The sequence below is a fragment of the Bubalus kerabau genome, chromosome 17 (assembly GCF_029407905.1).
Source record: "Bubalus kerabau isolate K-KA32 ecotype Philippines breed swamp buffalo chromosome 17, PCC_UOA_SB_1v2, whole genome shotgun sequence".
In the NCBI taxonomy this organism is placed as follows: domain Eukaryota; kingdom Metazoa; phylum Chordata; class Mammalia; order Artiodactyla; family Bovidae; genus Bubalus; species Bubalus kerabau.
In genome coordinates this window covers 57,733,719-57,748,734 of record NC_073640.1, presented here as the reverse complement: position 1 = coordinate 57,748,734, position 15,016 = coordinate 57,733,719, and the positions used below count along the sequence as shown (strand labels likewise).

General features: G+C 45.6%; 1 protein-coding gene across 2 annotated transcripts; it reads right to left on the bottom strand.

The window, feature by feature from the left end:
• Positions 1–956: 956 nt before the first annotated feature.
• Positions 957–7,934, bottom strand: C5AR2 (complement C5a receptor 2). Of its 2 annotated transcripts, none has more exons than XM_055551999.1 (2): positions 7,686–7,934; positions 957–3,914 (listed from the first exon to the last, which is right to left on the bottom strand). In XM_055551999.1, the coding sequence occupies exon 2, from the start codon at positions 3,897–3,899 to the stop codon at positions 2,886–2,888; it is 1,014 nt and encodes a 337-aa protein (XP_055407974.1). In that variant the 5' UTR covers positions 3,900–3,914; positions 7,686–7,934; the 3' UTR covers positions 957–2,885. The 2 variants fall into 2 exon arrangements, with proteins under 2 accessions (XP_055407974.1, XP_055407975.1); XM_055552000.1 differs by lacking the exon at positions 7,686–7,934 and adding an exon at positions 6,652–6,726.
• Between the last annotated feature and the right edge of the window lie 7,082 nt (positions 7,935–15,016).

Sequence of the window (15,016 nt, the reverse complement as noted above, 5' to 3'; positions counted from 1 at the left end):
GCCATCTCGTTCTCTGTCGTCCCCTTCTCCTCCTGCCTTCAATCTTTCCCAGCATCAGGGTCTTTACATTGATGTATAATAATTCACAATCATTAATGTAATCTATTCATGTATAATTCACCCTATCAACTCATTAATAAATAATACAATTCAACTTCCAAGCTTTCTGTCTTGAAGGTCCTAGATTCTCCAGAGACAAACACAGGGATTAGATAGTCGGTGAATGTTGAATGAGTGACTATTTGAAGGAGAAAAGTGACTCCTCTTTAGTCCTAGATGGGTCAGTCATTGCGGCACTGAGCCTCAGTGTACCTATTTATAAAAAGAGGATATGCCTACTTTTCAAGATTGTTGGGAAAAACAAATGCAAAAGTATGCATACATAAGGTAGCTAAACTTTTTTTCACTATTATACATATAGGCACTTGATAAATGTTAAATCTTTCATTTTTTATATCCTTCCCATCATTCTCCTTTTTCCTTTGGATAGCATCATGGTTAAGAAGGTACAGCTTTCATTTCTAGAATCAGTTCTAGGTACTGAGGGTACAGAAATGAACAAAACAAAGGAGTTTATATTTTGGTGAGGGAGACAGACACGTAGATTAAAATAAATATATAGAATGTCAAGCAGAACTGCATTTTCTATGGAGTAAAACAAAGCAGGGAAGGGACAAGGTGTGATGCTATTTGGTCCAGTGACAGTCAGAGAAGACATCACCCAGAAAGTAACATTTAGGCAAAGAGCTGAAAACAGTGTTGCAAGCCATGGGGATCCCTTGGCCAGAGCATTCAAGGTAGAGAGAGGAAGCAACAGAGGCAAAGACTGAGATGACCACATAACTTGGAGGGTTCAAGGGTCAGCAAGCAGGCTTGTGTAGTTGGAAGGTTGGAAAACAATAGGGAATTAGGTGGGAAGAGAGGAGGAAGATAGAAGTGTGGACTTTGGCTTCCAATCTGAGTGAGGTGGAGTCCATGGGCAGAGTTCCATGTGACTTAGATTTTAACAGAGTCCTCTGGCTCCCATGTGGGGAACAGCCTACAGGGATTCAAGATAAGAAGAGGGGACCAAGGGGGAGGCTGCCACAATAGATGGCTGGACCAGGATGATGGTGGAGAAAATTGATATTTTAAAATAGAATCTGCAGGGATTGGCTGATAAACTGGTCATGAACTGTGAATATGAGAGAAACAGGTGGCCCGAGGTTCTTGGCCTGAGCGCCTGGAAATAGAGTTGCCATCAATTGGGATGGAAAAGAAGCAGGAGGATGGCTGAAAGAGAAAATCCAAACTTCCGCTTTGAGCATATTAAGTTATTTATTCTACAATGAGTTGGGATGTCAAGTGGTAAGTTGTATGTAACTATTGAATCCTTCGGAAGCAATTAGAACATCGAGAGGCCAATTCTTGTGTCATGATCAAAACAAGAAGGGGAAGAAATTGACTAACATCTGCTTAAAACGTACAAAAGAGAACTACAATTTTTTTAAAAAATGAAAATGGGAGAAAGCAAGCAACAAATATGAAGTTAGGAAGAAAATAACAAATTACCAATGCTAAGGATTGAGTAGAAAACTTGAAACTAGTTCTTGGGAAATCTTCTAATTGGAAACCTAAAGAACTTGATACATTGATGCTAAAAATAAACAAAAACCAAAGAACAAACTTAAGAACAAAAGGAGGAAGTTGCAACAAACCAAAAACAGGGTTATTTTTCATGATCAAAGGACTTCTATGAAAAATTGCTCAGAAAGACTCTAAAAGCTTTCATGAAATTAATTCTTTTTTAACAAGAAGTAACACTGATGCAATAAGAAAGGGAAACAAATTTCAAAAAATACAAAAGACTATTTACAAATGTACAAGGAACTCTCATACAGGGCACCTGGCCCCAATGGATTAACAGCAAGATTTCTTCCAACTTTTCATGAAGTTATATAAATTGTCCCAGGACAGGATTCATTTGATAAGGCAATTTTGGATCATGCATGAGAATTCTGGTGGTTTAGTCCAACTCTTGTGACCCCATGAACTGTAGCCTGCCAGGCTCCTCTGTCCTCTGTCCATGGGATTTCCCAGGTAAGAATACTGGAGTGGGTTGCCATTCCCTTCTCCATGAGAATGCTGAATAAAATATCAAAAAATAAAATATGTGTTGTTGACCTAAGACGTGTCCCTGTATCAGTTGTTTTTTTTTTTTTTTTTAACAAAAAGATCCCCATCATTAGGTAGCTCACAATCTAGTTGGAAGAAAACAGTGTACACAAACATAGTTTGGCTCTTTTTAAAGTTTGGGAAGGGTGGAGGCGAGACAGAAATTAAACTAGCCCAGATGTTGTCCTTGGAAAACTTACAGGTTAGCTGGGAAGTTTTGTTCCAGAACTTGGAGAACAGAATGTTCTGTTCCCCAGGGAGGAGAGTGAATCAGGGAGACCTCCCTGGAGGAAGTACTATTTGAAGAAGGCATTGAAAGAAATTATCAATGATCAAGAGCATGGATACTAGAGTCAGGTAAACATGGGATCCAATCTCAGCTCTATAATTTCCTTGTTGTGCGATCTTGGGAAAACGACCTCTGGGTTGTTGAAAGAATTACCTTAAAGGAGAAACTGTGTGTAAAGTGCTGTCCTGGAGTTAAGAGGGTATCACTACTATGTGATTTCAAAGATCTGAACAGGTGATATTCTAGAGCAACCTTGTCCAATAGAACTTCCTACAATGATGGAAATATTTTATATCTGCACTGCACATGGCAGGGGCATAACAAATGTTTGTTGAATGAATAAAAGAATAAATGACAATATCATTAAGCTCCTGGATCCAGCTATGCCTGAAGCCCATCTTGCAAAATGGGATAGGAGGATAGAAACCGATTTCCCCCTAGCCTACACTTCCATCTCTGAGACCAGGTCGTGGCTAGTCGATTTCTTGCTGACCATACTTTCATCCTCGCTCTGTGGCTCCTTCAGGGCCCAGCGACATGCGGCTGGCAGAGACTGGCGGAGTTGAGCCTGCCCAAAATAGAGGAAAAGCATGGGATTGAGGCAGCTGTGAGCAAGGGCCAGGCCCACCACCAAGGGTTCAGCCCGCAGGGCCTGGGCCAGGAGGGTGGAGTGTGGGGCCGCCACGGTGAGTATCAGTCCCAGCGCATGGTAAGGGGCCCAGCAGACAAAAAACCCCACCACGACGGCCAGGCCCAGTGGCCAGCGGCGTCGGGTAGCACGACACAGGAGGGCACTGTGGCAGACGACCACAACCACCAGCGGCCCCAGGAAGCCAAAAATAAACCGGGTGGCCGTCACTGAGTTCTCGGCCATGGTCGAGCCACCGTAGTCCACCACACACTCCAGCCGGTGTGGGAAATGCTCCTGATGCAGCCGGCGGTAGATGGCTGAGGGCACGGTGAGCAGCAGGGCCAGCCCCCAGCATGCCCCACAGGCTGCCCGCACCCTGCACGCCCGCCTGGCCGCCCCCCACCAGATGGGCCTGAGGGCCAGCAGGCAGAGGTCCGTGCTGAGAGTGGCCAGGAGGAGGACGCTGGCATACATGGAGAGCAGGATGACAGACGGCAGGGTCCGGCAGCCCACTGCCCCGTACAGCCAATGGCCCTTGTGGGCGACCGACACTGCCAGGATGGGGAGAGACAGACAGCAGAGCAGGTCCGCTACGGCCAGTTGGAGGAACCAGATGGCACTGACCCTCTGGCGGGCCTCTTTCCAGGTCACCCAGGCCATCATGGCGTTGCCCGGCACCCCCACCAGGAAGACGGCAGCATACAGCAGGAGCGGGGTCGCGTGGAGGAGGTCGATGGACATGCAGGAGCCATCAGCGCAGTCCACCGGGAGATCCGGAAGGTCGCTGTAATCCCCATACTCATTGCCGAGAGAAGTGTTCTCCATTCAGGCTGCAGACACCTGGGAAGGCGAGCAACGGTGTGAAAACTCAGAGATGAAAACTGTCAGGCCCTCAGAATCCTAGTGGATAGGAACACCAGCCCCTTAGCATCTCGGAAACTAGGACAGGACAACGTTAGAACTCCAGTGCAGGGCTTCCCTGGTGGCTCAGTGGTAACGAATCCACCTGCCAGTGCAGGAGACACGGGTTTGATCCCTGGTCCGGGAAGATCTCACATGCCACGGAGCAACAAATCCCGTGCTCCACAACTATTGAGCCTGTCTGTGCTCTAAAGCCCAGAAGCCACAATTACTGAGCCCGTGATCCACAACAAGAGAAGTCACTGCAACGAGAAGCCGGGGCCCCCAAGCTGAAAAGTAGCCCCTAGAGAAAAACCTGCATAGCAACAAAGACTGAACACAATCAAAATAAATAAATAAAGCTATAAGAAAAAAAGAACTCCAGCACATTAGAATCTTGAAATTCTAAAATGTTAGTGTTAGAGCCCCAGCTTATTACCAGAATATTACTATGTTAGAATTCTAACATGCTAAAAATCTTAGAATTCCAAAATACTAAATTCTTAGAATTTAGTAGCTAGCTAGCCATTTATTGCTTGGCATTCTAGACCAGCCCTGTCCAATCGAACTTTCAATGTTGATGGAAATAGTCCATATCTGTGGTCCAATACAGTAACTGCCAGCCACATGTGGCTACCGAGTATTTGAAATGGGAGCCAGGGTGACTGAGAAACTAAACTTTCTATCTTATTTCATTTTCATTGATTTAAATAGCTACACGTGATTAGTGAAGCTCTAGAGCATTGACCACTAGCCAGTTAGCAGACTAGAACTCTAGAATCTAAACTATTGGAACTTGAATATTCATCAAGATGAAAGTGAATGTGAAAGTGTTAATCATTCAGTCGTGTCCGACTCAGTGCGACCCCATAGATGGCATGTAGCCCTCCAGGCTCCTCTGTCCTTGGAATTCTCCAGGCAAGAATACTGGAGTGGGCTGCCCTTCCCTTCTCCAGGGGATCTTCTCAACCCAAGGATCGAACCCAGGTCTCCTGCATTACAAGGAATTTTTAATTCCTTATAGTCGAACTTTAAATGAGGAGTCAAGGAAGGCCTCTCTGAAAAGGTGACATTTGAGCAAAACCATAAAGGAGGGGGGTGGAGGGCAGGAGGAGAAGGTGGGGGGTGGGGGAAGAGGACGAGATGGTTGGATGACATCACTGACTCAATGGACATGAGTTTGAACAGACTCTGGGAGATAGTGAAGGACAAGAAAGCCTGGTGAGCTGCAGTCCATGGGGTCGAAAAGAGTTCCGACACGGACTGAACAACGGGAACAAGAAAGGAGGTAGGGAGGGAGCTGTGTGGTGATCTGGGAGAAGTGAACCCCAGGCAGAGGAAAGAGCCAATGCCAATGCCCTAAGGCGGGAACATGACGGTACATGTTAGAACTCCATCTCCTGTGGAATAGATGGGAGGTAAAAACAGAGGTATCAGTGCCTACGTAGGTACTATAAGCTCTTCATCTTTTATTCTGCATGAGACGGGAGCCATGGGAAGGTGCTGAGCAGAGAAATGACATTGTCTACCATAGAATGTGAATCGTAACTGCTACTACAACCCAGGTCTCCCGTGTTGCAGGCAGACTCTTTACCATCTGAACCATCAGGAAATCCCCTTTCATTATTATTACTATTAAGCACCATCTAGCGAGTACTTTGTGTTCTGCGCCAGGCATCGCTCCAAGCCCCTTTACATACTATGTCATTTAGTCCTTATAACAACCCTCTGATTTTCACACCATTGTTAGGCCCATTCTGCAGACAAGAAAACTGAGGCCATAGAGAAATTAAGGAACTTACCGAAGGTGGCTCAGCTAAGCAAGTAACAGAGCTGAATTTCAAACTGTGTTAGTTAGTCCCACTCTGAAACTCCAGGCCCTAGAACATCACCATCCAAAAGTCTTAGGTTTGGGAGAGTTGGAAGGCCGGACAGCCAGTGACCCTGAGCAGACCCGGCCTCTGTGACTCTTGAGTGCACAGTTTCGGCCAGCTCTCTCTCTGGGTTTCCTCATCTGAGAAGCTAGTCACAGAGATGAGCCTACCTCACCAGTTTGGGGAGGCTTTGACGAGTCGATATGTGTAAAGCTTGTGGCACAGATTAAGGGCTCAGGTAGAAAATAGACTCGTCCGCATGATGTCATAATAACCTGACACTGCACCTCTCTGCTGACTCTTTTGAGCTGGCTGGCCCTCTGCAGGGCATCAGCTGGAGTTGACACAACAGGAAGGGCAGAAGGGAAGTTGGGGCACTCCCTTTCCCCCTCCCCTTCCCCCTCCTCCATGCCAAGTAGCTACTAAAAGGCCAAGCCATTGTGTGTGAAGTTTAGCACTTCATTTTCATATTATTTTCATCTCTAACATGAAACCATGTGCAGGCTTTAAAAATTCAAACCTCAGGACTTCCTCTGGTTCCCAGGTTAAGACTCTGCATTTCTTCAGCAGGGGTCAAGAGTTCAATCTCTGGTTGGGGAACTAAGATCCCACACACGCTGTACAGCCATGGCCAAAAAAAAAAAAGAAGTGTAGAATCTCAGGCCCATCCCCAGACCTACCAAATCGGAATCTGCATTTCAACAGAATGAAAATTCAAGCCCTCACCAGCTGTGTGGCTTTGGGCAAACCACCAAACCTCTCTGTCTCAGCTTCCTCATCTGCAAAAATGAGAATAGACTCACCTTACAGAACTCACCTAATAGAATTCATCAACTTAATAGGCATGAAGAGCTGAGCTTGTCCACCATGAGCGTTAGACATGTGTTGGCCGCTTAGTCCCAGATCCACATGTACCCTCTCCCGCCACCCCGAGACTCCACCCTTCCCAGGTCTTCCTGGTTCAAATCTGAGTTTTCCCTGTGTAAGCAACTCAGTCAATGGTATTTCCCTTTTAACATATTAAACAGAAATCCAAACACTCCCTGTGCCATTGCTTAATCTTTTCCATTTAATGTGTCTCAGATCTACTTTCCCTATCTGGACACAAATCAACTCCTTTCTTCACAATAAGGTCAATATCAATCCACAGGCTGGGCGTGTCATGCTTATTAACCAGCCACAGACTAAAGGACATTGAAGGAGCATCATGGGTAGCATTATTATCTTCTGATTTTATACACCAAATAAATTATGTTTCTATATTTATACTTATATGTGTGCTTGTGTGCTTAGTCACTCAGTCATGTCGGATTCTTTGCGACCCCATGGACTGCAGCTGCCAGGCTCCTCTGTCCATGGCGATTCTCCAGACAAGAATACTGGAGTGGGTTGCCAAGCCCTCCTCCAAGGGATCTTCCCAATTCAGGGATCGAACCCAGGTCTCCTGCATGGCAGGCAGATTCTTTTCCCACTGAGCCACTAGGGAAGCCCAAGAACACTGGAGTGGGTAGCCTAACTCTTCTCCTAATTGATCTTCCCAGCCCAGAAATCAAACTGGGGTCTCCTGCATTGCAGGAGGATTTTTTTAGCAAATGAGTTACCAAGGAAGCCCACCTGAGTGTGATAATATTAATATATGGGATTCCCTCAACAGAAGCTTTCTGTTGACCTGCCCGAGTAAATTCCAAGAGTCTGGGATTCTGATGAGGATTCCATTGCGATGGTATTAAGCCTCCACTCCTGAAATTCATCTGATTCCCAGATGCTGAAAATAGTGAGTCTATATAACCAGGATTGGGAAAATGCCGCCCCCCTCCCTTCTTGCCTCCATCCTTACCGTCTCTTGAGGAACAGTCCCCAGTTGGGCCAGATGCCACGGCGGCAGGGGGCAAGATCCAGGCTGACAGCCAAGACCCGGGTGTTCTGAAGTCTCTCCCCCCCACGCCTGTGAGCTAGTGAATTCCTGCAAGCCAGTTCCCGGAGCTCCTAGGGGACTCCGCCGGGCACGGTCGCCTCACAGGTCCCAGCCGACACTCTTAAGCAGGGAAAAACAGGATTGGCCTTTTCCTATTGCCGCTAGCGTCTGTCCTGGATTCTTCCCATGACTCACACATCCCAAAATTACTGGGCAGCGGGCAAAGGTGGGTGGGAGCTGACCCAGTGTCCCCAGCACCAATCTCCATGTCACCAGCTTCCTGGAAACCAGATCTACATGTGGCTTGACCTTTGGGGTCTGGGGGTCTTGGCCTAGACTGGCTGTCCCAGCAGGGCCCTCTGAGGTCTTCCCCACCAAGTCCCCACAGTCCACTACCCCCACCCACTCCCGGACTCCAGCTCAGCCCCTCCCCTCCCTTCTGCCCTCTGCAGAGCCTTGAAGACCAGTATGCCTCCCGCCTCCCACGTTCTGAGGGAGCCAGCTCAAGGTCACAGCCTCCAGTAAAAGGCCAAGGGTGCCCAGCACAGGGCCCGAGACCTCAGAGGCAGACAAAACACAACAAGTCCTATCCGCTCTGTGGGCCTCTGTCTTCCCTCTTTAAAATGGGAAGATTTGGGGGATGTCCCTGGTGGTTCAATAGTTAGAATACTGCGCTTTCACTTCTGAGGTTCGAGGTTCGATCCTGGGTCAGGAGTCTAAGATCCTGCAAGCTGCACAACTTGGCTGAAAGCTTAACAAACAATAATAATAAATAAAATGGGACGATTTTGAGCATAGTGGTTCCTAACCTCCCTCCCAGCGTAGCATAGAGTCTGAGAACATGGATTTGAGAGCCAGAGCAATAGCATACATATTCTAGCTTCCCCATTGACGAGCTTCTCGGGCCTAAACCCTTCTGAGCCTCAACTTCCTCATCTGTGAAATGGACATTTTAGCTATGAACGTTAAATGGATGAAGAGATTTAAAATACACACGCACTATGGGGAGGGAGGAGGGAGAAGGGTTCAGGATGGGGAACATGTGTATACCTGTGGCGGATTCATGTTGATATATGGCAAAACCGATACAATATTGTAAAATTAAAAAATAAAATAAATAAAATAAAATACACACGTACAATAGCGCCTGGCACACAGGAGATGCTGTGTCCACATTTGTTAAATAAGGAACAATAAAAAGCATATGCTATCAATTCTTAAAAGCTACATTTTAGGGAGAAAGGCTTAGCAAGAGGAAGTGACCCTTATTCCAGCCTCAGAATCCTTTATTCAGTGGTTTTGGTGTTTGCGCCACTGTGTGCGTGCTTCAGACGTTGAGGGGATATATTTATACATTTCTTTTGTTGTTGTTTGGAGAAGAAACTCCCGTTGGTAGCGGAAGCTGTTTTGGGGTCAAGAGACAGTAACTCTCAGGTGTGAGCGGGGGTGTCTCTGGGCGACCCAGTCTTGGCTGAGTCTGACCCAGACCACCCCCTCCCACCACCTTCGTCCCCCACATCCCGCCAGCCCTAAACCCCCCGTGGGAACCCGCCCTGGTCAGAAAGAGAAAGTAACATGGGAGCAGTCCCAGGGGGTGAGGGCAGGTATTGGAGGGGACACCGTCCTTTATGAGCTCAAACCTCCTCTGATCTTGAGGTTACAAAATGTATTTCTCAGATCACTTAAACTGCTTGGTCACCGAGTCCCAGCCAACTCTTTCTCGGATTCTAGGAAGCTAAGGTTTGCTGCTGTCTCTGGAGCTGGAGGTTCTTATCTGGGGAGCTGGGGGATGCTGTGAATGGAGACAGGGACACAGATGTTATGAAAAGTTGGGGGGTCATTTAGGGAGTGGGGTTCCTTTTATAGATGCCCTATGAGATGCTGAGTATCGGCCTCTCAACACTGAGGACATCTTAGAAGTCCGATTATTTGGGGCCCCATGGACTGTAGCTTGCCAGGCTCGTCTGCCCGTGGAATTTTCCAGGCACGAATACTGCAGTGGGTTGCCATGCCCTCCTCCAGGGGATCTTCCTGACCTAGGGTTGGAGCCCTCATCTCTTAAGTCTCCTGCATTGGGTGGCAGATTCTTTACCATTAGCACCACCTAGGAAGCCCTTTAGAAGTTTGTTTGGTTCACCCATATCAAATTTGTCATTTTTTGTGAGTCATAATAGGTTGAAGTCTGGCAAATCTGTGGCAATGGAAAGCAGATTAGTGATGGCCAGAACCTGAGGGGAAGGGGGGGATATGAATGGAAAGTTACTGCTTAATGGGTTCTTCCTTTTGGGGTGATAAAAATGTTCTAGACGGGCTTCCCTGGTGGTCCAGGGATTTAGACTCCATGCTCCCCATGCAGGGGTCACAAGTTCAATCCCCGGTTGGGGAACAAGATCCTGCATGCTGCACAGTATGGCCAATATATATATATATATATATATAATTAATTTTTAAAATAAAATGTGTGTTTCTTTTAAAAAAAAGAAAGTGTTCTGGAACTAGCTACAGATAGTAGTCTGTTATAAGTAGTACTAGTTAGAAATAGTAGTCAGAGTTGCACAACATTGTGGATGTACTAAATGTTACTAATGGTGAGTTTTACATTATGCATATCATACAATTTTTTTAAATAATAAGCTCTTATACCCCCTCACCCCAAAATAGGATGAAGTCTGGTAATTTCATAAAGTTCACCCTAATGGGACTTCTCTAGTGGTTCAGTCAGTAAAGAATACACCTGCAAAATGCAGGAGACCAGGGTTCAACCCCCAGGTCCGTTAGATCCCCTGGAGAAGGAAATGGCAACCCACTCCAGTATTCTTGCCTGGAGAATCCCATGGACAGAAGAGCCTGGTGGGCTACAGTCCATAGCGTCACAAGAATCAGACATGACTTAGCGACTAAACCACCACACCAGGGGCTAATAGAATTCCAGAAGCCCAAAAGGGTGAGTGGCCCACACGGGCAAACCAGTCTCTTTTGAACAATATATATTACTACAAGATATCTGATGCATGAAAAAGAGTGTCTGTAATGTGTGAGGTAAAGAGTACAACAAAATAAGCAGCTGTAAAAATCACCATCCAGCTTAGAATCTGAATTTCTCGCTCAAGAGTAAGTTTTTGGTGAGGGAACTGAGAGTAAGTATGTTAGTTTTTGTTGGTCAAGAGGCCATTCATACTCTCTGGTAGAATGAAAGTGGCCACAGACTGAACGGCATGGCTGTGTTCCAATAAAACTTTATTCACAAAAACAAGCAATGGGCAGGATTTGGTCCACAGGCTGGAGTTTGCTGATGGCTGAGCTGGGTCAAAGACTCTGAAGCCTAAATTGTTGAAATCACAGACTCTCAGAACGTTGGAATCACAGGCTACTTGACCCAAGGGATCCTACAACATTAGCCACACATTATTTGAATCACAGGATTCTAGAATGTCACACCAGAATCTTCGCATGTTAGAAGTACAAACTCCAGCAGTTAGATATTAAAATTTTGTAAATTATCTGAACATTAATCAAGGAAGTATATAGCCCTGAGCTGTCCAATATGGTAGCCACTGGCTGCATGAGATTGCTGAGCATTTAAAATGAGGTGGATCTGAAATGAGAGCTACTGTGAGTGAAAGCTACATACCAGATTTTAAAGACTTGGTGTGAAGAAAAAACAAGAATGTGAACTCTCTCAATAATTTTTGTACTGATCATATTTTGAAATGATAGTACTTGAAATATATTCGGTTCAATAAAATATAGCATTCAATTATTTTACCCGATTTGTTTTGTTTCTCTTTGCTTGTCTCTTGCTTGGCTACTGAAAAAATCTAAAATTATGTGCGTGGTTCACGTCATATTCCTTTCAGACAATACGAATCTGAAGTCATACCATCCTGGAGGTTGGAGATGGGGTACTTGAGGTCAGGTGGCCCAGATGCAGGGGGTTTGGGAGCTCTGCCCTCCCAACTCGGCCAAACCCATCATCCACTTCCTTTCCCCACCACTTCCTCTTTGGTACTTGTTGACCCAGCAGATTCCTTGGGCTCCCGATTTCGCAATTGCCTAGCCCATCAACCCACTTCCCTCCTGGGCAGCACTGATCAACACCAGGCCTTAGAAAAGCCACTTGGATCCCACATGTTGGTATCCAAGTGTTTCTAGAAGATCACTGTGAGGCCCAGCTTCTGGGAAGCAACTCCTTTCCAAATCAGGGTGAAGGAAAAGACCCCACTGCCTACAGCCTATTCCCCCAACCTAGGAAAGCCTGAAGATGGCCAGGAACATGGATGGAGCACAGGGATGGGGAGATGGGAGGAAGTCAGGGAGGGCTTCCTGGAGGAGGCTGCACCCTGAAGGAAGGTAGAACAGCAACAGGGGTGGTCTTTTAAAAACAGACCAGGCAGCCAAGAGACCAGGCAGGAGAAAAGGCAAGGACCCAAGTGGGAGAGGATGGAGGGCTTGAACCAGGAAAGATGTGGAATGGGAAGAGGGTAGCTTCCAGAGTGGGTCCCAACTAAGGCTTGGGTGACTATATGGACCGTGGGGGCAAGCCCTTGAGTAGGGGATGAAAAGGGAAGGGGAAGTTTGGAGAAGATGCTGAGATCATTTTGAGTGAAGTAGATGTAGAGGCCAGACCCTGAAGAGAGCGAGAGAGCTGGGAAGGTACTGGATGACATCACAAAAGTAAGACACATGTTCGAGAGAACTCTAGAAAGCCAACATTTAAGGGAAGAAGAAGAAAGTCTGTAGAAGAGGCGGAGAAAGATCATGCTGAAAGTGAGAGGTTAAGCCAGGGAGGGGCCCAAGTGGCTGGGAGGAAGGCGGAAGGAGGCAAGTGGGCTGTCCAGGTAGAAGGGACCTCTAAGGTCACAAGCATCTTTATGGGGGTACCAGAGCAGAAGGTAGCTGGGGCTCAGTTCTTCCCCCAATGACCTTGCTGCCAGAGGGTCTTTATGGGTACCAACATTTACTATCAAAACCCACACACAACCTTTTCTGGAAGTCCTGCCAAGCACCTGGCACTCTAGGTGCTCACACAGCATCTTCTAATAAAATCATCCCCAGGACAGACATGACAACATGGAAACAGCAGGATTCAGCTACAGCTCCCATCAGAATCAGACAACATCCTGCCCAGTGCCCCGTGCTGAGGCTGTTCCCTAGACTCAGCCAGATTTTGCAAAGAGAAAGAAGGAGCTGCTATCTACGTGACTGCCTTATTCAGGGGTCACCACCTCTGTGTGGCTCCCTGGGCACTTGAAATATGCCAGTCTGAATGGAGATGTACTGTGAGTGTAACTCACACCCAGGATTTTGAAGACTTAGTACCCACCCCACCCCACCCCCCAAAAAAGTAAACTGGTATAGCCACTATAAAGAACAGCATGGAGGTTCCTTAAAAAAAAAAAGAAACCTGAAATCAGAATTTCCATATGACCCAGCGATCCCGCTTCTAGGCATATGTCTGGAGAAATCTCTAATTTGAGAAGACACACGCACCCTAATGTTCATAACGGAAGTGTTCACAAAAGTCAAGACATGGAAGTTACCTAAAGGTCCATTGACAGATGAATGGATAAAGAATATGTGGTATATAAATACATACATTGGGATATTACTCAATCATAAAAAAGAATGAAATAAAGCCATTTGCAGCAACGTGGATGGACCTAGAGATGATCCTACCAAGTGAAGTCAATCAGAGAGAGAAATACAAGTATCATTTGACAGCACTTACATGCGGAACCAACAAAAGTCATACAAACGAACTTATTTACAAAACAAAAGTAGACTCACAGGCATAGAAAACAAATTTATGGTTACCAAAAAGGATAGCAGGGCACAGAGGAGAGAGATAAAGTAGGAGTTTGGGATTAACATATACACATGAGTGCATACGTAGTCGTGTCCAACTCTTTGCCACCCCACGGACTATAGCTCACCAGGCTCTTCCGTCCATGGAGTTTTCCAGGCAAGAATACTGAAGCAAGTTGCCATTTTCCTGCTCCGAGGGATCTTCCCAACCCAGGGATCAAACCCACATCTGTGTCTCCTGAATTGGCAGGTAGATTCTTTACCACTGCGCCATGTGGGAAGCTCTGAACATATGCACACTGCTGCTGCTGCTGCCGCTTCAGTCGTGTCCGACTCTGTGCGACCCCATAGACGGCAGCCCACCAGGCTCCCCCGTCCCTGGGATTCTCCAGGAAAGAACACTGGAGTGGGTTGCCATTTCCTTCTCCAATGCATGAAAGTGAAAAGTGAAAGTGAAGTCGCTCAGTCGTGTCCGACTCTTAGCGATCCCATGGACTGCAGCCCACCAGGCTCCTCCGCCCATGGGAGTTTCCAGGCAAGAGTACTATATATAAAACAGGTAAACAACGAGGGCCTACTGTATAGCACAGGGAATGCTACTCATCACCATGTAACAACCTATAATGGAAAAGAACCTGAAAAGAATGTATACATATGTATGTATAACTGAATCACTTTGCTGTTCACTTTAAACTAACATAACATTGTAAATTAGCTATACTTCAGCGTAAAAAAGAATGTAAAATGTAAAAGATCTTAGTAATAATTTTTCACACTGATTATATGCTGAAATAAAAATATTGAGTTAAGCAAAATATATTATTGACTATATTATTATTATATATATTATATATAGCAACATAAATTATTAATAGCATTGTTACTATAATATATTGTTACTGTATTATTATTATTGTTAATATAATATATTCATACATATATACATTAATATAGTATTATGTGGTTTATGTTATATAATTATATATCATGTAGTTGTAAACATTATTATATAATACGTTTACACAATATGTTTATATTCATATATCATGTGATATGTAATAAATTATTATAATATAATTAATATAGCATTCATATCCGTGTTGTTAGTTTAACATATAATTGCATTACATTATTGGAGAGCAAGGAGATCAAGCCAGTCAATCCTAAAGGAAATCAACTCTGAATAGTCATTGGAACGACAGATGCTGAAGTTGAAGCTCCAGTACTTTGGCCACCTGATGCAAAGAGCCAGCTCATCGGAATAGACCCTGATACTGGGAAAGATTGAGGGCAGGAGAAGGGGGAGACAGAGGATGAGATGGTTGGATGGCATCACTGACTCAATGGACATGAGTTTGAGTAACCTCCGGGAGTTGGTGATGGACAGGGAGGCCTGGTGTTCTGCAGTTCATGTGGTTGCAAAGAGTCAGACACGACTTAGCTACTGA

Bases quoted from the DNA above. Each gene is read 5' to 3' on its own strand.
- C5AR2 (XM_055551999.1), bottom strand. From the start codon at position 3,899: ATGGAGAACACTTCTCTCGGCAATGAGTATGGGGATTACAGCGACCTT.